Below are 19,936 nucleotides of genomic sequence, written 5' to 3'. Positions count from 1 at the left end.
CCCGGCCATGCTATACTCTGATTGGTTAATCTGTCCGTTCTCTCTGTACTGTGATTGGTGGATTAGCCAGCAGAGGGCGGGATCTCTTCTGATTGGCTGGGGGGGTCCGGAACAGCCGCTTTATGATTGGTGGTTTGGTTGGCTATCAGTCAGTCCCCCGGGCCAAGCGAAGATGGCGGCGATGACGGGCCAGGCTCCGCGTTAAGGTGAAAGGGGCCAGGACGGCTCCTCGCGCGGGGCGGGCCCGGGGAGTGGGGCACGCCGGGACCTTCTGTCCCCGTGCGGGGCTCCTGCAGGGTCCGGGCTTGGCGGGCTGGAGCAGTGCATGCCGGGAGTGGGGGCCCGCCCACCCCTCCACACACACTAGGGCGGGGCTGGAGCAGTGCATGCCGGGAGTGGGGGCCGCCCACCCCTCCACACACACTAGGGCGGGGCTGGAGCAGTGCATGCCGGGAGTGGGGGGCCGCCCACCCCTCCACACACACTAGGGCGGGGCTGGAGCAGTGCATGCCGGGAGTGGGGGGCCGCCCACCCCTCCACACACACACACACTAGGGCGGGACTGGAGCAGTGCATGCCGGGAGTGGGGGGCCGCCCACCCCTCCACACACACACACACTAGGGCGGGGCTGGAGCAGTGCATGCCGGGAGTGGGGGCCGCCCACCCCCTCCACACACACTAGGGCGGGACTGGAGTAGTGGGTGCTGGGACCTCTCCCTTCCCTTGGCCCCACCTCACATAGTACAGCTCTGCGGGCTGCAATCTGTCCTTATGCCAGAGAAGTGCTGCCCCCTGCAGACTGCACCCACTCCGTTGGGCAAAGTTTGGGCATCGCTCTGTTAATCTCTAGTCTTGTGTCTGCCAGGGTGGGAAAGTGTTGCATTTCATTGCCCTGCCCGCTATCTAACTACTCATCCTTCTTCCTCCTTCCCAGTAGGTCCATCCCCGTACAGTGCAGCATGAATCTGGCTGAGGCAGTGTGGATGTTGTAATGGTAACCAGGGCGCTGGCATTCCCAACGTGGCTGGATCATAGGGAATCGCCCAATCGCAAAGAGAATCAGGTGGTGAATGCTGTAACAAAAGGGGGAATAGACCCCTCATATTAACAATGGCCCTAGTTACTGTGAAGGAACTGCTGAGCTTTGATTGTGGTTCGCTGGTAGCTTACCAATTAGATAAAAACTCTCAGCTGGACTCTATCAGCTTCCAGACTGTCCTCATGAGAAACATATTTGTGCATTTTCCTGATGTCATATTCATCCACAGAACCCACAATCCCAGGGGCAAAGCTCTGTATATGTTCATGGTGGACAGACCTTTCCTGAAGCTGCAGGGTGAGATGACTAAGGTAATTCATTTTGCTGTCCCAGCTAAAGAATCTGCAGAAAGCCTGGCTCACATGTATAGGACCTTCAAGGCCTTCAACCCTGAGTGGAAGAAAATTAAGACCTTTCTGGTAGATCCACACTTTCGATTGTTGCAGACTCTTTCTGAAGCATTCCCATCTGCAGAGGTGCAGCTGTCTGTTTTCCATGTATGCAAGCACCTGCAGCAGAAGATTCATCAGATGTCTTTGGAATGCATCTCAGAGAGACTGATCTTAAATGCCTTGAGGAACACTATGTGTGCAGCCACTGAAAGCAACCTGAGAATGATGCACACAATCCTGAGTGACTTTGTGAAACCAGACTTGCTTCCCCAGCTTCATACTCACTGGCTTCTCAATGACAAGATATGGGCTATGCATAGATGGAGGAATTGGATGGAATGCAATCAGTATTTTAAAGACTTGGAGATCATCACACGGGGCTTAAGCCAGGTCTTCTGCACTGGACTGTCTCTAGAGATCTGCATCACTTCTCTAGCGAAACACTACCAGAAGTGTGTTTCAAAGAGGCCCCCTGATGCTGTGTTGTTCTCTGTTAACCCTCTTAGCAGTACCATGTCTACTGAGACTGTTTTTCAGAGCCTACCAGCTCAGGACTCGCCACCAACCTCTCACAACCCCCAAATAGCTCTTCAGAATCAACCAGCTCAGAGTTCTCCACCAGTTTCTCCCAGTCTCACAGCAGCTCATCAGAAATGGCCGGGTCAGAATTCCCCTCCAAATCCCCTAGTGGTTCTTCCACATCCCCTGCCAGCTCCTCCAAGCCCCCTGCTTCTTCAGAATCAGCTGGCAGCCCCTCAGATCTTCCCTTTTCAGAACCAGCCAGCTCAGTATTCTTCACCAGTTTCTCTCAATCTCACAGCAGCTCATCAGAAATGGCCAGGTCAGAATTCCCCTCCAAATCCCCTGGTTCTTCAGAATCCCTTGCCCGCCCCTCAGAGTCCTCTGCTTCCTCAGAACCAGCTAGCAAACCCTCAGAGCCCCTTGGATCCTTTATCCCATGACATTAAACTGGAGATCATCACTGAAGACCCAAAGGGTGACCAAGATGTGGAGTGTAACCAAGAGACTGAAGACTGCATCAGGCAGTCACTGAGAGACATTTGCACGGAGCCGGCAGCCAGATTATGCTTGAACGAGTTTGCAGTGGCACAGAAGTCTGTGCAGCTAATAGGCACCAATGAAGACATAGTCAATATACAGATCCTCGAAGACACCCACAAAGTGAACCAAAGGGGCCTGAAAAGCTGCACTTGCCACTTCAGTCAAGCTTTCCAGCTGCCCTGCAGGCACATCCTGGCTGTGTTGAACTCTGATAAGAAGATCTTACAGCCGGAGATGCTGAGTGAGCAATGGCAGAAGGAACCTAATATCTCTCAAACAGGGCAAAATGGCACTGATGGCCTCTTGGAGGTTCTGAAAAGCTCCTGGAATGAGTCCCTGGATAAATCCTTAGCAGTGTCCTTTCTTACAGCGGAGATTAGCCGGCTTCTTACCCAGTGCAGCAGCGAGGAGTTTGATCGGAGATACAACACCCTCCGAGAATTGGCCGATAGCTGGATTGGACCTTATGTTCAGGTGAAGCTATAGTTCAGAACTGAGAGCTCCGTGCCTCTGCTCTCAGCCTCTTCGAGGTGTGACTCTCCTGCTTTCTGGGCCTCTGGGAGAAGTGAGGTGTGAAATACTATAAAAACGTCTGATTAAATGTAATTCCTCCAGTGGTATGTCTTCCACTTTATTCTCCTTAGAAACTGCATAAATGTGGGCCTTAAATCTGCATCATGGTAGTTTCCCCTTTGGCTTCAGATCCTAAATGTCTATTGGGTGAACACTTCCTTTTGCTATGAGACCTAAGGAGGTGGACTTAGGTAGGAATTTTGTCTCTGGCCCAGCCAACAGGAAACCCAGCTGGGAATGGAATGGGGGAGGAGGGTAATAACCTGGGACTAACTTGCCTGAACCATAGTTCATGCATTCAGACACTCATGGGATCCTTTTGCTATCTGTTGTTGCAGCTGGGTTCATGTGGTTTAGTCCCAGGATGTGTATCTGAGCCAGCCTGTGGTTCCCTTCCCTTTCCTGTCATGGTGACATGGGGCTTCCTACTAGTCTGGTAGAGCAGGATTTGCTCATGTGAAGTCAGACCTTTGTTTTGAAACCACATCTTTTGTTTTTCTCTTCTCACTTCATTGCCTCTAATTATTTAACTGAACCTGGTTGTTAAGGAGCCACAAACCGCGGAGGGTAGCAACCTGTGCTACCAGGGAGCTGCTGTCTGCAGCCTCTGCTAGGAGCCCTGGAATGGTTTGGCTGGTTATGGCAGCTCTTAATTCCACATAAACCTGCCCTCTATCGTCAATAGGCTTGTGTCACTGACATGGGAGGAGGGAACAAAACAGTGTTACCATAAATCTGTAAAAAGCAACAAAGAATCCTGTGGCACCAATACATCTGTTAGTCTATAAGGTGCCACAGGACTGTTTGTTGCTTTTTACAGATCCAGACTAACACAGCTCCCCTCTGAAATTAGAGTTACGGTAAAACAAACAGCGAAGTGGAGAAATCGGAGATTTAAATGTACTGTAGTGGGCATGCAGAGGAGAGAGCAGTCCCAGTCCCAGTCCCAGCCAGTAAGAGCTGCTGCACGACATGGGGATATATGGATGGGTTGGTGCGTGGTCCCTCTCTGGCACCTTCAGGCAAGGAGACCCTGGGGGCAGGGAGATGTAGATATAATTTTCTGTACCAGTCAACAGGGAGTGGTGAGGGAATAGGACAGAAGGTGCTATTTAGGTCAGTAATTTGTTCCACCCTGGCTCAGCCTGGTTTAGTCATGTCATGTCAAACTGTTTGTGGTTTGTTTTGTGGGGTGTTTTTTTGGCTCAATGGTTCATTCAGTTTTGTTAACATCAGAATCCACACTCCATTCACAGGAACAGAACTACTGTATGGTCAAAGGTTTCCTTTTGCACTAGAGTTCTGTAATATAAACTCCTTTATGTAAATATAGCATCAAATATTTTCCTGAAAGCCTTTTGCTTTGAATTGTGAATTTCTCCTTGGCTTTACTTCTCAAAGTGTGCTATGGAAGGGGGCTGGAAGCCTCTGTCTACTGGTCTCTTCCTCTGTCTGTCTGTCTTCCAGAACTGTGCATCCTCTGTCCTTTTTGGAGTTATCTCCCTCTGTACACCTTGCTCTGGATTCTCTGCCATGAAGTTCTGTGCAGCTCTGATCAGATCCTCCTCTTTAATCCCTGGCACAGGCACTGTGGGGATGCCAGCTATCATCATGGCAAGAGTGAGGATGCAAATGTTTGGAGGAGGGTTCTGCACTGACTGTCGACCTCTGTTCTTACTGAGTTTTATGGGCATAAGAAAAGCACCTCTGGGAGGAAATCCACAGGTAGCCAGTGGGAAGTCTCCCCCGGGGCTGCCCAGCTCACCAACGTGCTGCCCATTCCTTTGCTGGGTTGGAGGATATCCTTTCACAGAGGCACTTGGATACATGCCGGAGGGGCCACATGGCTGCTTGTCTCTGACCCATTCAGATGGATAATCCCATATAGAGATCTCATCCTGTTTATGCTGGGGAAACTTTCTAGAATACCTTCCACAATAGTGTCCACTATAAGGCTCCCACCTTATGTCCCTGTACCCTGATCTGCTACTGAGAGGGAACCTTGGACTCTGCTGGGCACCACTACAAGGCTGCTTTAGTGTCTTCTCCTGATACACAAGGGTTGCTTCTACATGTGAAGGAGCTGCAATTTCCTGTGTTTTCCTTCTGAGCACTCCTGGAACCAAAACCCCAGCAGGAAGAGATGTCTCCCCACACTGATAAACACTTAGTAGATTGCTCTTTGCCACTTGGAGCTGTCTGCTGGCATCTGTGAGGGGGAAGGAAAAGAGAAAATGTAGGAGCAGACTGATTATTAATAGCAGATTGTGCTTCTGCCAATCCTCAACAGGTAGGCTCCAGGGCTAAGGCAGGTCTCTGCATAAACAGCCTTTCAACTACTGAAATCAAGGGGCCATGCTTTCAGAGGGGTCTTGCTGTGCTCTAATTGAGCACATTAACATTCTGTGGTGTGCCCCAGCACTGGGCATTGCAAATCTGAGGCCTAGGTTTGAAAATGTTGTCCTGCATGTTCCTAGATAGGTGCCCGAAGAGCAAGAAGTCAGTTTGTGGCAGAATTGATTTACAATATACAGAGTTTGTACCAGGGTTTCCGCTGCATTCATACCACATGGCTGCCCATTTCATCCACCTTTCCATGTGCAACACTGCAAATAAGTCACCACTATTTTTGAGTAAACATCTTTCCTAAGAGAAATTACACCAGTGGAATGAGAACTAGGCTGTAATTTTCATTCCAGTTGTAGGGCTCAGGAGAACTCTCCTCCTGCATCCCACTCCACCCTGTGAGCTGGAAGCCGCATGGGTTAGTGATAGCACGTTGCACTGGCAGCTGCATTCCAATCCCAGCTCTTCTGTACTTTTTCTTAGTGAGCTAGGGCCCGGTTTTCAAAGAGAGGCTTGCTTTGTGTGTGCAAACACCTGCCCTGCCATTGGTGGGATTGACAGACATAGTCTGCAAAGAACTGATCCTCACATGATGCTGGCTCTCTTTGTTTCCAGCTGAAAGAAAGGAGTCCGGCTTGAGGCCTTTAGCCTCTCTTTTCAGCTCCCTCTCTGTAGTGTGGTGAGAGTCAGTTCACGTTTGATCAGTGCTTTGAACATGGAGAGCGTGCTCTTAATTCTAAGGGGTATGAGGCAGGCTTTCCTGCGGAATTGAATAAGGAAGGTCCTGCAGACTTGGACGTTGCTGCCCTACTATGGGACAGAGTGATGCTGACCCATCTGTAAAAATGGACCAGCTAAACTACAGCTAGGTTGGGGGCGGGGAAGGGGGGGTGGAATCACCTCCCATCCAGATTGGGATGGAGGATTAGAGCTCAGTTACGGGGAGCTCCAACACAGTTAACATGCAGGGCAGATAGGACTGTACTATTATAACTGTTCCTGGACCATGAAAAGGCCTTGTACAGAGCAGCGATTGTTGAGATAATTATGATATAGTCGTGTCCTGTTTACGTGCCACCTCGGGATGGCATTTTATTTGGGCCTCCGTATGAAGTGTGGATTGTGATATAACAAGCCCTTAATCCTAAATCTCCTATTTGATGGGTAAATTTGCCATGCAGCAAACAGATCTTTGAGTCACCTTCCAATCACTTTCTGGTTTCTGTACAAAATGCTTCCCTATTGGAAGGAAAAGCAGTTACCTTGGATAGAAGTTAAAAAACCTGAAGAAGCTTTTTCCTTCCCAAAATAAGACATTGCCAGTGTAGGAATCGGGCTGGTGCCTCTTCTCCCCATAATGTACCAGCACTGACCTCTCCCCATTCTAGAACCAGCATCACAGGCCCTGACCTTACCTCACACTGGAACCAGCAAGTCGCTGACCTCCCTGCCTGCTTATGCCACAATTCTAACTCTGTCATCCCCCACTGACATCCTACAAAGCAGGGAACTATCCCTCTGCTTCATCTATTCCGTTTCTAATAGCTCTGAGTCCCTCTGTGCCTGGAAGAAGCAGCCAGGGCTCCACGTTTACCTGGATTGTCCCTTTGGAACCTTGTGCAGGATGCTGATGGGAAATGAACCTCCCCCAACCCCTTTGGTTAGGGCAAGTTTATCGTCACTGAATTATGTGACTCTGAAGTAGCTGACAGCAATTGACACAACCTCAGGGGGATATTCTGTGCTACCCTCTCTCCACTGCTATGTGGAGGAGTCTGAGACTAGGCCACACCAGTCAGTACTCCCAACAATTTGCTTCTGTTTTGAAGCACTTTATTATCCTCTCGTTTCTACAACAATCTGGCACATGCACCAATCCCTCCGTGTCCCTTTGTGTGCAGGGAATCCCCCCATTGCTGCTATTGACTGTCTGTGCTGTAAGACTCTGCCATTCCCGTGGTCTCTGTGCCATTTATGGCACTGCACACTTCCACGGCACAATGGAGGTCAGGATGGGTGTAACTGCTGAGGTTCCAGTCAGCTGCTGTGAAGTGGGGGGACCACCTCTGCTCCTGGGGCTCCTTGGGTGAAGATGGAAGAGCGGTTCTGGAAGCATGGATCCCTTTCTGGAAGGCCATTCTTGGTCACTCACAGGGGCTTCAAGTTTGAAGGGCCTGCCTGCTGAGGGAGATCTTGCCATCTCATTCATATTTGCAGAAGTTCTTCAGGAGCGGAGGCAGGTCCAGCCCATCGATGGCCAATCGGTGGACAATGTGCTTCTGGATGACCAGTCGACAGAGGGTCTGCAAGGAAGGGACTGAAAGGGGAAGGAAAGGAAAAAGCTGAGCTTGCTGCTCTGAGGCAACCTTAGGAGGCAGGTGGCTCTGTCACAGAAGAGAAGAGCCACTGGGCCAGTGGCTCCTGGAAGGCAGTTTGTTCTGGGACAGCAGCAGATTAATCTGCTTCAAGGACACCATTAATTCAGCCTCACAAAGATCTGCCTGCTGATTACGCTGGGGCAAGGCTCTCCTGCTTTCCTTGGGAGAGCTACTGCTGAGAAGCACAACATGAGAGTGAAGGATGGAAGTACTTACTTTTCTAGCCTCCCAGTAAAGGCTAGGAGAGCAGTTTATGTGCCTGTGCTGGTGTATTTTCATGATGGATTTTGAAAAGGCCCTATTAATTCATCTAAAGGCTGCGTGAACTTCCGATCCCCTGCCCTCCTCTCTATCTCTTCCTGTCCCTGAGTTAGCAGACACAGCAGGATTGAATGTTGGATCCCTCTGAGGTCTGGCTGGGGTTTTCCAGAGAGACTGGTTTCACAACAGTGTTACGATTAACTGGTTAGAGCTGGTTTAGTCAGTGCGTTCTCTGTTCCCTCGCAGCAGTGCTCCTGCTGGGCCGCAGGCTCTGATCCCACCCCCCACATGGTCCCAGCAGATTTCCTGTAAGGCTCTCGACACTCAGCAGAAAAAATAAAATCTCCAGCGTGCTTCTAGACCTTTTCTTTCTGAATTCTTTGAGTTACTGGGTGCTGGTAAAAGTCTCCAGAGAATCCTGGAGAGTGAACTCGCTATCCACCGTACAGCCCAGGCAGCAGCAGGGCCTGCTCACCCCATGTTATCCTGCTACAGTGCCCCACCCCTGACTACCTCTCCGGGGAGGAGCCACGCAGAGTTCAAAGGCTGGAATGGTCTGGCCATTGTGTCAGCCCTGTGGTTAAGAACCCGTCAGCTGTGATTAATCTGAACTCTTGCTCAATGTCTCTGTAAAATGGCTGCCTTAAGTGCTGGTGACTTCTAGGAATTTGAGGCGCAATCTGAGGCAGAGATATAAGTAGAGCAGTACTGAGTCCAAACATGTTACCACTGTTTAGAGGATGTGTCTGACCTTGGGAGTATTTTCAAATAATTTGTTTACCTTAACTTGGAGGCACTGGGCTCTCGGGTTGTTATGACCAGGGGACTAGGTAAGAAGTGTCCCTGTTGCTATCTGCAGCAATCTCTTCCTCCCCATGTCCACTTGCCCTGAATCTCCCTTGTGACCCACAAGCATCACCAGTGGCCGCAGCTTGTTCTTTCTATGTTTCCTCTGCAAACTGTCTCCTGGCCAATAAACAGTAAAACTTCTCTTTATATGCTAAGAAAGCTTTGCAGAAATAGAAATCACTGAAGCCTTAAGTGAGAGAAGAGCCAGAGTCTGCCTCCTGCATCAGTTCCAGCCATCTTACAAAGCCCTAGTGAACATTCTGAGGCAACTTGCCTGGTACTGCAACTGCCCCCAACAGCTTCCAGCCTAGAGGGCCGACGGGGAAAAAGATATTGATTCACATTCTGAGCTGGACACAGGCCCTCCACAAAAGGTGTGGTCCAGTCCAGGAATAACATGAGGTTGCTTGTTACCAAAGTTGCTCATTAAAGCATTGGGGTCCTGGTAGATCAAAGTAAGTTTAATGATTGATAATTGCACATGCAAATACATGAGTCAGGTTCAAAATATCATCCTAGCCTGCACAGCAGAGCGTATCTTATCTCCCTGTGTTTGGACATTCACAGAACTAACTCAAAACAACTAGCAGAGAAACCACTGGATTTTAGCCTTGGTACCAAAATAATCTGAACTTTAAGCCAGTGAAACAAGGGAAGGCTTCCCCTACATCGATAAGTCACTCTTCTGCCTGTTCCATAGTTACAGTTGTTCTTTGGTTTTATTGTAGTGCTGTACATGTGGCCTCACATCTAGAATCCAGGTATCAGCCAATAAGCACTGATCCATTACAACAAATGTGGCATGTTAGCCAGCATAGCAATTCTTATGTTACTAGCCATTAACATGTCAGGAGTTCTTCCACAGCCTCCTTGTCTCACTTAGTACTTGGCCTCTCTAAGGTAGCCAATGAGGTGGCTAATTAGCGATGGTGGATTTTGTGACATGGCCACCTGTCCCATCAGGAATTTGACGGAGACACCAAACTGATTGCACACCTCGTCCACTGAACAGCTTTGCGATGGAAATGACTTTACCACTACTGGAGTGGGCTGGATGGCCCCATACCCACTATCCCTATCTATGAACATCTTCACCAGAGGCCATAACACAGGAGTCCCTGGATGTTCTGCAGGACATAAATGGCAACACACTGTTTCTGCTCCCTGCACCCAAACCTCAGCCCAGAACTGCCTCTTCAAGCTGATCCCAACTTGGAAATGTCACAAAAATGAGAGCAGGCAGGAGCTCAGAGACGATAGGTGGGCAGGGCAGGGCACGGAGGCAGAAACTAGAGCTATGGAGATCAGGACACAGAGGTGAGAGCCTCAGGAGCGTAGAGAAAAGAGGCTGGAAGGTCAGACAAATGAGTGTTGGGGAACCTGAGCTAGGTTCTGATTTTCAGGGCTGAAGCTGTATCCAGCAGGAAATGAGTGCTTTCTCCCGTCTAATCTGTCAGTCTTGTGCTCAGCACCATGGTATCTGAGCTTGTGCCCCTGGGAGACTGTGACATTTAATCTTACTGGATTTAAGTAGTTTTTTTGAGCCCCACCCCACTCTGATCTCCCTGAGCTCTGATCCAGCCAGAGGGGCCTGTCCAGGATGGTTCTACAGGGAGGGGAGGAAACAGATACCTACAGCCATATTCCACTTGGATGACACGGACGCTCTTGGTTGAAGCAAAGACATCGATCACTGCATAGAGTGGGCGGGAGGCAGGGAGGCTCCTGGCACTCGGTCCCATGTCCTCTCCATTGATGATGATGTGCATGTCTGCCATCCCGTCAGACCGGACGGCATACAGCACCCCAATCCTGCTCCTCCGGGCTGTCGGGGGCAGCACATTTGTCTTGTACAAGTCATCCAGCATGTGGCTGTACTGGCTAGGTCTGCTCCGTCCCACCAGCTTGTCTCGGGGAATCCTGACTTGTTCTATGAGCAGGTAGGGGTCTGAGAGGAAGCCTTGGACCCGAGCCTCCGAGCCATCTGGAATAACTCGGTTGTGATGCCTGGTGATGGCAAAAACCCAGGTGTCCCCCATATTGACCAGGTCTGGGAGCGAATACTCGGGCACCACATCCAGGCTTCTTGGGTCATGTGCTGTTAGCCCCACCCGCAAGTGGCCACACCAGCCCAGCTCCTTCTCCTCAATCTCCACTAGGAAGATCTGCCCAGGCTCCAGGGGCTCCTGGCTGAAACATAGCCCGTTGGCAAAGCTCTCCACCCGGGTGGCCTGAGTGTGCGAGGGGTCGATGCAGATGTTGGTGCCATGGACGTGGTGGAATCGGGTGGGTGGGTGGCAGGCAGCAGCAGCCATCTCTGTGGCGTTCCCCGAGAGCACGGGGTTGTGGCTATTTTTAAGCAGGCCAGTCAGGCTCGAGCACCTGGCCATGTACCGCTGTTGTGGGGAGAGTGGTGACATTTGTACACTCCTAGTAGGGAACGCAGAGCCCCAGTGAAGCGCTCAAGGGTCCTAGTGCTAGTGAGAGCCTGAGCGACGCTGGAGAAAATGAACCAGCCTCGTGTCCTGTCAGCCTGAGCAGGGCGGCGCTCACCTCCCTCCTGGGGCTGTGGGGGGCTCTGCCGGGCTCCGGGCTGGCCCAGGCTCGCTGCACCGGGGAGCTCAGCGTGGGGCCGGGCCTGGCGAGCTGTGCCCGGGAGCTTGGGGCACAGGCCCAGCCCCCCAGCGGCCCCTTCTGCGGCCAGAGGGAGACCTGGGCAGGATGCGCTGGGGGCCCCACGTGCCGGGGCGGGCCCCTCGCCGCCCCGTGTGTCTACCCCGGCCAGCGCCTGACTCCTCCGCCAGGCGGCGCTGTTCCCGCAGGGCCTCGCGCGCCGGCCAGAAGCCGGAATTGAGGGCGGAGACTGGGAGCCGCTGGGCTCTGATTGGCTCTATTCGGGATTGGCCCCGCCCCTCCGCGATCAGCTGCGCCCAGCGTCACGTGACCACCTTGGTTCATATGGACGGGGGTCACGTGCCTTGTTCCCTACTCAAGGGGAACCTGCTGCCAGGAGGTGAGAGCCGGGCGGGGCCGGGGAGCTCGGGCCGCGGCCTGGGGGAGCTCGAGGCGGGGCAGCCCGGGCTGGGGGGTCCTGGGTCGGGCTGGGCCGCGCTGGGGGGTCCTGGGCCGGGTCTGGCTGGGCCGCGCTGGGGGGTCCTGGGCCGGGTCTGGCTGGGCCGGGCCGGGGGGAGCGGGTCTGGCTGGGCCGGGCCGGGGGGAGCGGGTCTGGCTGGGCCGCGCTGGGGGGGTCCTGGGCCGGGTCTGGCTGGGCCGGGCCGGGGGGAGCGGGTCTGGCTGGGCCGCGCTGGGGGGGTCCTGGGCCGGGTCTGGCTGGGCCGCGCTGGGGGGGTCCTGGGCCGGGTCTGGCTGGGCCGGGCCGGGGGGTGCCAGGCCGGGGCTCCCCCCGCCGGGCTGACTCTCGTCTCCGCCCGCAGATGGGGCCTGTCCTGCTCTGCGCGCTGCTGCTGGCGGCCCCCCGCGTCGGGGCTGCGCCCTCCGCCGACGAGGTGAGCTACCTGCCGGGGCTGGCCAAGCAGCCCTCCTTCCGGCACTACTCGGGCTACCTCCGCATCGACCCGCACAAGCGCCTGCACTACTGGTAGGTGCGGGGCGAGGGGCCCCGCTGGTCAGAGGGGTGTGTGGGTTGGGGCTGGGCTCGGGGTGCTCTGGCCATAGCAGCGCTACTCCACTGGGGCGGCTCTTTCCAGCCGCTGATCCTAAAACACTGCGGGATTTAACTACTAACTAACCAGGCTGCGTTTAGTATGTTGTTAACGTGGGTGGCGCTACCCGTTGGTGGAGGCTAGCCCTTCTTTCTCCCCCCCCCCAATCTCCTGCTAGAGCCCAGAGCCCCCCACCCTGGCTGCTGGGGAGCGGGGAGCCGCCCCGAGTGCTGGGCCATGGGGGGCAAGAGCAGGAAGTAGGAGGGAGTCTTGGGGTGGAGTTTGGGCAGGACCTGGCCTGTGATACCTGCTGCCTGGGGTTGTTAGCCAGTTGATAAAATATGTGGTCAGTCATTTTGCTGTGAGACTAAGATCTATACAGAAAAGGGCAACTAAAATGATTAGGGGTTTGGAACAGGTCCCATATGAGGAGAGATTAAAGAGGCTAGGACTCTTCAGCTTGGAAAAGAGGAGACTAAGGGGGGATATGATAGAGGTCTATAAAATCATGAGTGATGTGGAGAAAGTGGATAAGGAAAAGTTATTTACTTATTCCCATAATACAAGAACTAGGGGTCACCAAATGAAATGAATAGGCAGCAGGTTTAAAACAAATAAAAGGAAGTTCTTCTTCACACAGCGCACAGTCAACCTGTGGAACTCCTTACCTGAGGAGGTTGTGAAGGCTAGGACTATAACAGGGTTTAAAAGAGAACTAGATAAATTCATGGTGGTGAAGTCTATCAGTGGCTATTAGCCAGGATGGGCAGGGATGGTGTCCCTAACCTCTGTTTGTCAGAGGGTGGAGATGGATGGCAGGAGAGAGATCACGTGATCATTACCTGTTAGGTTCACTCCCTCTGGGGCACCTGGCATTGGCCACTGTCGGTAGACAGGATACTGGGCTGGATGGACCTTTGGTCTGACCCGGTACGGCTGTTCTTATGTTACATGAAATACTTCCATGTCCTACTGTTTCAATATGAATCGATAGTGCTATAGTAAACGAAGCAATGAATTCCCACATCCTTGACTCTTTCGGGTAATGTTGATTGCTCATTTGACTCCTGAGCCACTGAGGTCTGAGTATCACTGGGTCTCCAGGTTTACAGAGGCTCAGAACAACCCTGAGAGCAGCCCTCTGGTGCTGTGGCTAAACGGGGGACCTGGCTGCAGCTCCATGTCTGGCTTATTGACCGAGCATGGCCCCTTCACGGTAAGTCACCACCATCCCTCTCCTTGGCCTGAGCCACCCTAAGTCCCCCACCCCACCCTTGCCCTGGTTTGCTGGGAACAATGTCCCTCCAAGGGTTGGCAGCAGTGACTGGGCTGTAACTGCAGGGAGGGGGAGCCTCACAGTCTCCTGAACCTTGCTGGTTCAAGCCACCTAGGCACTGGGTTCAGGGATGGTTCCCCTGCTTCCTCCAAGGGGGACAGGCTGGCCAGCCTGACAGTGCATCTCCTGCATTGGCTTTTCTGTTACGGTAACCGAGGCTTCTCCTTTATTAGATCCAGCCGGATGGGACCACCCTGCAGTATAATGACTATTCCTGGAATAAGGTATGGACTCCACTTCCTGAAAGGGACTGTGTTCTCTACCCACCCCCACCCCCTTGCCAGGTGCACAGGACAGGCCGTTCCAATGGCAACAGCTGTGCTGGGGTGTAGGCCCAGGAGGGTGCTGGGCCTTATATGCATGGGGGGGGGGGGGCACTAAGCCCTGCCTTCATTTTTCCCATAGAAATGGAGCCTCTGGCAGGCTTCTCCCTTATTTACCTCCATCTTGCCTCCTAGGCTGTCTAGACTAGGACGTGCTAGGGAGTTAGCCAGCATATTCTAGCCAACACCAAAAACAAGTGAGACGGAGGTTTTAACCTGACCATGTTAGCAGGTGCTACAGTTAGACGCTGCCTTGTCCTGATTGGCTATCGAGCTAGTACCATGATCTGGCACCTTCAGGGCCTCAGAGTGGAGGGTCTTGGCTGTTACCTGTTCTCCCTGAGTGATCTGGGCTGTCTCTGCAGATTGCCAACATGCTGTACCTGGAGTCCCCAGCAGGTGTTGGCTTCTCCTACTCTGATGAGAAAGACTATGCCACTAATGACACCCAGGTGAGTGAGGTTCTGGGGCTGCTGGCAGTGACACCTGCCCGTCTCCAGCAGCAAGGAGTTGGTTCCAGGGCTGGGGTGCCTGCAGCACAGCCTGCCTCAGCCTCCTCTCTGATTGCAGGTGGCCCGCGATAATTACCTGGCGCTGAAGGAGTTCTTCCGCCTCTTCCCGGAGTACAGCAAGAACAAGCTCTTCCTCACTGGGGAGAGCTACGCTGGCATTTACATCCCCACGCTGGCTGAGTGGGTGATGCAGGACTCCAGCATCAACTTGAAGGTAAGGGACATGCAGGCTCTGACCCCTTCCCTGGAGCGTATGGTGAGGAGAGGGGGCAGCCATGTGAATCCTACTAGCCCCACAGCTTCTTCCTGCTGCTGCACATTGTAACATGGGCTAGTCCTTGAGCTGATTGGGGGGGAGGCGTGGACGGGACACCAGGTGGCCTCAGGGGAGATGCCTTCTGTCAGAGAGGTGTGTGTGCCAAGGGGCCAGCTCTCTCCATATGGCTTTGCATCATACTACGTCCATGCTGGGGGGTGTTCAACTGTGCTCCGGGCTATCCATCTCCAGTGTGGGGTTTGTGGAGACCCCATTGTCCAGGCCAGCTCGCCCCCCTTCCCCGTCCGAAGCAACTGCTTCCTGCTCAGCAGGTGCCTTGGTCCCTGCTCTGCCTGGCGTGGGGAATGCGCCGCAAGTTCTGACTGCTGCGCCCTGTTTTCTAGGGACTCGCCGTGGGAAATGGCCTCTCCTCCTATGAGATCAATGACAACTCCCTGGTCTACTTTGCCTATTACCACGGCCTCCTGGGAACGGGGTAAGAATGTGCAGCTACTGGGGCTGCAGGCTATTGAATCGCAGCTAGAGGGCGCTGGCCTCTAGCATGCAGGATTGTGGCCTGGGACTCGGGATCAGAGTGCGGATGGGGGAGTTGGTGGCCATTCTCTGCTCTGGCCCAGCCTCCCTGGCCAGGGTGCTGCCCTTGAAGCTTGGCTACCCCAGCAGGCCAGTTCCTCGCTGTTGCTGGGGGGCTGCAGCCTTTCCAGGGAACGGGATCTGCTGCAAAAGGGTTTGGAGGACTGGCCCACGCCCCTCAAGACTGTGCTTGCTGGCTGGGAGTGGGAATTCCATTCTGTTCTACTTGGGGTCTCCTCCCACCCTCCTCTCTGCAGCATCTGAGCACTCTCCAGGCACACAGTGAGTGACAGATGTCAGTCACATGGGGCTTGTTCTTCCACTCCTCAGGGGGAGGGTTGTGCGCAGTGGAGGGGTGATTGGATTTCTGTGCTGGCGCTGCTCTGTTATACTGGAGAAGACTGGTTAGAGCAGCATGCCTGGCACTTGGCGCAGGAGGTGTGGAGGTTTGGGGTGGTCCCTTGTCCCACAGTCTAGAGCCACTCCTGAGGCAGCTCTGTCACCTGCTTTTCCCTAATTGGGACAGCTCCATTGTGCCTGAGGAGTGGAGTTACCCTTCATGATTGTCAGCCCAGAGCCTTAGGTTTGTAGGTGTTCTGCATGCAGGCCAGTGAGTGCCTTGAAGATAAGGACTCTCCTTGCTGTCCTGTGGGAGTAGATGACAGGGGTGATGTGCCCATGGAGCCTGTGTAGCAGAGAAGTGCTACAGTGCTTGGTAGTCACTGGAGTTTCCTACGGGTTGGCGGCTTCATGTCCTGGCCTATTGAATTGCTGTTTCCTGCACTCACAAGGGTCTCTTGCTCAGGCTGTGGACAGACCTGCAGCGCTTCTGCTGCTCCCAGGGAAAATGCAACTTCCATAAAAACTCCAACCTGAACTGCACACTCAAGGTGAGAATGGGCCAGGGAGTGTTGGGGAGGCCCCGGAGTACCACCTAGCCTGGTGTAGCAGTGCTACCGTTCCCTAGGGCAGAGCAGAGTCTGGCTGATCCCTGTACCTTGCGTTGGGTTCTGCACCAGCAGCAAGGTCCTTTCCCTGGCTGTTTGAACAGGTGTAGTTCCATGAGGGATTGGATCCAAGGGCAGGGTTTAAAGGGGCAGGTGGCTGAGCAGATGGGCCCATGGCAGCTCCTCGAATCAGTCAATGCCCTGCAGACCATGGTAGCCCCTGAGCCATGAGTTGCTGTAATGCCTGCTGGATTCCAACCCCCATGGCTTGTTCCAGATGCAAGAGATGATCCAGATTGTGGAGGAGTCGGGCCTGAACATCTACAATCTCTATGCCCCATGTGCGGGCGGTGTCCCTGGAAGCTACAGGTAGGAACAGCTGGCTCCAGCCCCTCCAGGTGGCTGACTTGAGTCTGGAGAGATCGGCACCACTCCAAAGTCCTGCGGCCCGGGAGCAGGTGGGAGGAGTGCAGCCAGCCTGTTGCAGATAGATCCTTGCTGGCCATCTCGGCAGGGGCCCTGGAGAGGATCCCTCCAGGAAGGGGCTTTGGGTTGGGGTTTCCCGGCTGCTGTCTGGGGCTCTCCTTCCTCCTCAGGATTCTGAGGCCAATGGCAGAGTCTAATACTCTGCCCTAGAAAGGGGAACCTGAGCAAGTGAGGGTTGGGGGTGGAGCCACTTATTCTCAGGCTGCTCTCACCCTGGCTGCAGGAATGATCAGGACCAGCTCATCAGCCATGACCTGGGCATCTCCTTCATCCAGCAGCCCCTGAAATACTCCTGGAGGCAGGTAAGAGTCAGGGCTCCAGCTCCTGGGGTGTGGGGAACGGGCACCTGCCTGCCCCTGTCCTGCTGTGCTACCCTGCTATGACTGCAGGGGCAGGCAGTGTCTCTCCGGCTCTGGGGCTGGCACTGGCTCTGGCCAGCCTGCAGTGCTGCCCATGGTGGGCCTGGGCAGAGGCGGTTAACTCTCCCTGCTGCATTGGGCAGGGGGCTTGAGGGAATCGGGTCTCTGCCCCACGGCCACAGCTTTTCTCTCTCCTCATAACTCTTCCTCTCCCAGAATCTGCTCCGGATGCCAGCAGCCAAGAAAGGGGTTCGCCTGGAACCCCCCTGCACCAACTCCACAGCCTCCACCACCTACCTCAACACCCCCGAAGTGAGGCAGGCGCTGCATATCTCGCAAGAGGCACCTGAGTGGCGCATATGCAGGTGGGGAGGTTTCTGGCCTGGCAAGGACCCGGCCTCCTGGGTGGGTCTCTGCCGGTGTAACTCTGCCTGTTCCTTCACAGTTCGGAGGTGAACCACAGCTACAAGCGGCAGTACATGACCGTGAACGACCAGTACCTGAAGCTGCTTGGCACCATGGTGAGTTTGGGGGATCCCAAACCCCAGTCTGGCCCCTTTGGGAGAAGTGATACCTGAGGTGGGGCACCCCACGAGCCTCACCTGACCAGTCAGCTGCTGAGCCCTCCCTGCCCTTGGCTGCCAGCTGCTCTGAGCAGATCCCAAGCTGAGGCATGGAGCTGCTGCCCCTCCAGCCCAGGTGACTCCCTTGTGCTCTTGGCAGAAATACCGGATCCTGGTGTACAATGGTGACATCGACATGGCCTGCAACTTCCTGGGGGACGAGTGGTTCGTGGACTCCCTGGACCAGAAGGTAGGCAGGGGAGGGGGACTTGCTGGGCAGTGAGGTGCTGATGGGGCGCAGCCCCCTGGGACTGCTGCAGTGACAGGTGTCAGGGTAAAGACATAGCCAAAGAGCCAGTACTGGCGGGAGGAGGGTCAGGGAATGGCCTGGCCTGCCCAGAATTGTGGTCAGGTGACACTTGGAGAGAGCGAGGGGCCAGCTCTAAGGGTGTTGGGCTCTGGTTCCAGGTGCAAGTGGCTCGCAGGCCCTGGCTGTACAACGATGGGACTGAAGACCAGATCGGGGGCTTTGTGAAGGAATTCACCAACATCGCCTTCCTCACCATCAAGGTAACTAGCCCCCGGCATGGCAGGGTGGGACCCTGGGCTGCAGAAACGTGTTCATAGCAGCAGCCGGGAGCTGAGCAGCTCTACACATTCCCCGACTGACAATGAGGGGGCAGGGCCCCTTCCTCCTCATGCCGGGGTGGGATTCAGCAGCTCCTCTGTACTTTGGCGTGAGGCCATGCCATCCCGCAGAGCTGGCCTGGGAGCTGGAGCTGTGGCCTCTGTCTCTGGGACCTAGTGTCCTTCAGCCCGGCAGGCAGGAGGGAGGCTGGGCCAGTTGCAGAGAGTCAGGATCTCCGGGAGCTGGGGGGGCCTGGCTGGGCTCTGGCCGAGGTTGCGAATCACTAGCCCACCCATTGAGGCTGCTTGGATGCTCCCTCCAGCCCTGCATGACTGGCCTTGACCTGGTGCCTTCACCTGTCTTCTGCAGGGAGCTGGCCACATGGTGCCCACAGACCAACCGCAAGCCGCCTTCACCATGTTCAGACGCTTCATTCAACAGCAGCCCTACTGAGAGCCTAGCAGAGCAGGGCCTGCACTACTGCCCGGGGCAGCTCCCCACCCCCTCCCGGGCCACGGGCCACTGCCTGGCAGGACCAGGGCCTCTCACTGCTCAGCGACTGCAGTAGATACGGGTTTTCCACAGTGCTGAGTGCACTGGGTGCTGGCACAGGCCAGTGGGTGTCCGACTGCTCCCTAGCTCCTCCAGCGGGAGAAAACTGACCTGGGTTTCCATGCTTCTGGGGGAGTGGGGGGTGCTGCCCTTCTAACGGGGACCCCTGCCTGTAGGCAGTGCAGGCTTGTTGGCAGTGCACTGCAGGGGTGGGGGCTAGAGCTGAGTGGCTGGTTTCGCTCCTGCTGTGGCCTTTACCTCCTGGGGCTCTCCTGCCTCTTGCCCTGGGCCCTGGAGCTGCCATCTCACCTTGGGGGTGGAACAGCACCCACCCCATGGCCTTGTTTTGCTCCGAGGCTCCCTGCACGTGTCCCATGGGGCTGGCTTAGGCATCACCCTGGGCCTGCAACAGGCCTTGCTGTAGCCAGCAGCCACCTGTGCTGTGTCTCAGGTCTGCCTTAGGAAAGTTCTCATGTGTCCTAATGAAGGAGGTGTGAAATGAAGACATTCCCAGCCCTGCCCCCACTCACTCCCTAGGGCATGGGCTGCTCCCTGGGCCTTGCAATAAAATGTCACAGCTGAACCTGGATCCTTGTGACTGTTGCTCATTTCCCCCCAGCTCATGGTGCCTAGGCTGGGAGCCTGGATGTTTAAGGCCTGCTGTGGCTGGGGGAGACCTTCATGGTTCCCCACATTTGCCCTTCCGGGAGGGACTGTGGGTGAGGAGGCTGGCTGGGCCTCACCTCTACCTCAGCTGGGCCCTGTCCTGCCCCTAGCAGCCGGCCCATACAGTACAAGCCTCTGCAGAAGCCGAACG

At 54.7% G+C, this 19,936-nt stretch overlaps 4 protein-coding genes across 5 annotated transcripts; 2 read left to right on the top strand and 2 right to left on the bottom strand.

The window, feature by feature from the left end:
* The first annotated feature begins 151 nt into the window (after nucleotides 1-151).
* Nucleotides 152-3,108, top strand: ZSWIM1 (zinc finger SWIM-type containing 1). 2 transcript variants are annotated; one of them, XM_054044966.1, is made up of 2 exons: nucleotides 152-206; nucleotides 936-3,108. In XM_054044966.1, the coding sequence occupies exon 2, from the start codon at nucleotides 1,112-1,114 to the stop codon at nucleotides 2,978-2,980; it is 1,869 nt and encodes a 622-aa protein (XP_053900941.1). In that variant the 5' UTR covers nucleotides 152-206; nucleotides 936-1,111; the 3' UTR covers nucleotides 2,981-3,108. The 2 variants fall into 2 exon arrangements, with proteins under 2 accessions (XP_053900941.1, XP_053900940.1); XM_054044965.1 differs by having other exon boundaries at nucleotides 163-206; nucleotides 939-3,108.
* Nucleotides 3,109-3,189: 81 nt separating this feature from the next.
* On the bottom strand, nucleotides 3,190-6,800 carry SPATA25 (spermatogenesis associated 25). The gene is made up of 2 exons (XM_054044973.1): nucleotides 6,676-6,800; nucleotides 3,190-5,276 (listed from the first exon to the last, which is right to left on the bottom strand). The coding sequence occupies exons 1-2, from the start codon at nucleotides 6,794-6,796 to the stop codon at nucleotides 4,456-4,458; spliced, it is 942 nt and encodes a 313-aa protein (XP_053900948.1). The 5' UTR covers nucleotides 6,797-6,800; the 3' UTR covers nucleotides 3,190-4,455.
* A 283-nt stretch (nucleotides 6,801-7,083) lies between these two features.
* Nucleotides 7,084-11,683, bottom strand: NEURL2 (neuralized E3 ubiquitin protein ligase 2). Its single transcript, XM_054044972.1, has 2 exons — nucleotides 10,538-11,683; nucleotides 7,084-7,730 (listed from the first exon to the last, which is right to left on the bottom strand). The coding sequence occupies exons 1-2, from the start codon at nucleotides 11,319-11,321 to the stop codon at nucleotides 7,615-7,617; spliced, it is 900 nt and encodes a 299-aa protein (XP_053900947.1). The 5' UTR covers nucleotides 11,322-11,683; the 3' UTR covers nucleotides 7,084-7,614.
* A 155-nt stretch (nucleotides 11,684-11,838) lies between these two features.
* Nucleotides 11,839-19,348, top strand: CTSA (cathepsin A). The gene is made up of 15 exons (XM_054044971.1): nucleotides 11,839-11,914; nucleotides 12,336-12,499; nucleotides 13,668-13,779; nucleotides 14,073-14,123; nucleotides 14,588-14,674; nucleotides 14,793-14,948; nucleotides 15,395-15,486; nucleotides 16,390-16,474; nucleotides 16,809-16,900; nucleotides 17,241-17,319; nucleotides 17,593-17,741; nucleotides 17,822-17,897; nucleotides 18,100-18,189; nucleotides 18,408-18,509; nucleotides 18,937-19,348. Exons 2-15 carry the CDS (start codon nucleotides 12,336-12,338, stop codon nucleotides 19,018-19,020), a joined length of 1,419 nt encoding a protein of 472 aa, XP_053900946.1. The 5' UTR covers nucleotides 11,839-11,914; the 3' UTR covers nucleotides 19,021-19,348.
* Nucleotides 19,349-19,936: the final 588 nt, after the last annotated feature.

This window comes from Malaclemys terrapin, chromosome 12 (assembly GCF_027887155.1).
Source record: "Malaclemys terrapin pileata isolate rMalTer1 chromosome 12, rMalTer1.hap1, whole genome shotgun sequence".
In the NCBI taxonomy this organism is placed as follows: Eukaryota; Metazoa; Chordata; order Testudines; family Emydidae; genus Malaclemys; species Malaclemys terrapin.
Note: the sequence above shows the minus strand (reverse complement) of the source record. Positions and strands in the feature narration are given on the sequence as shown.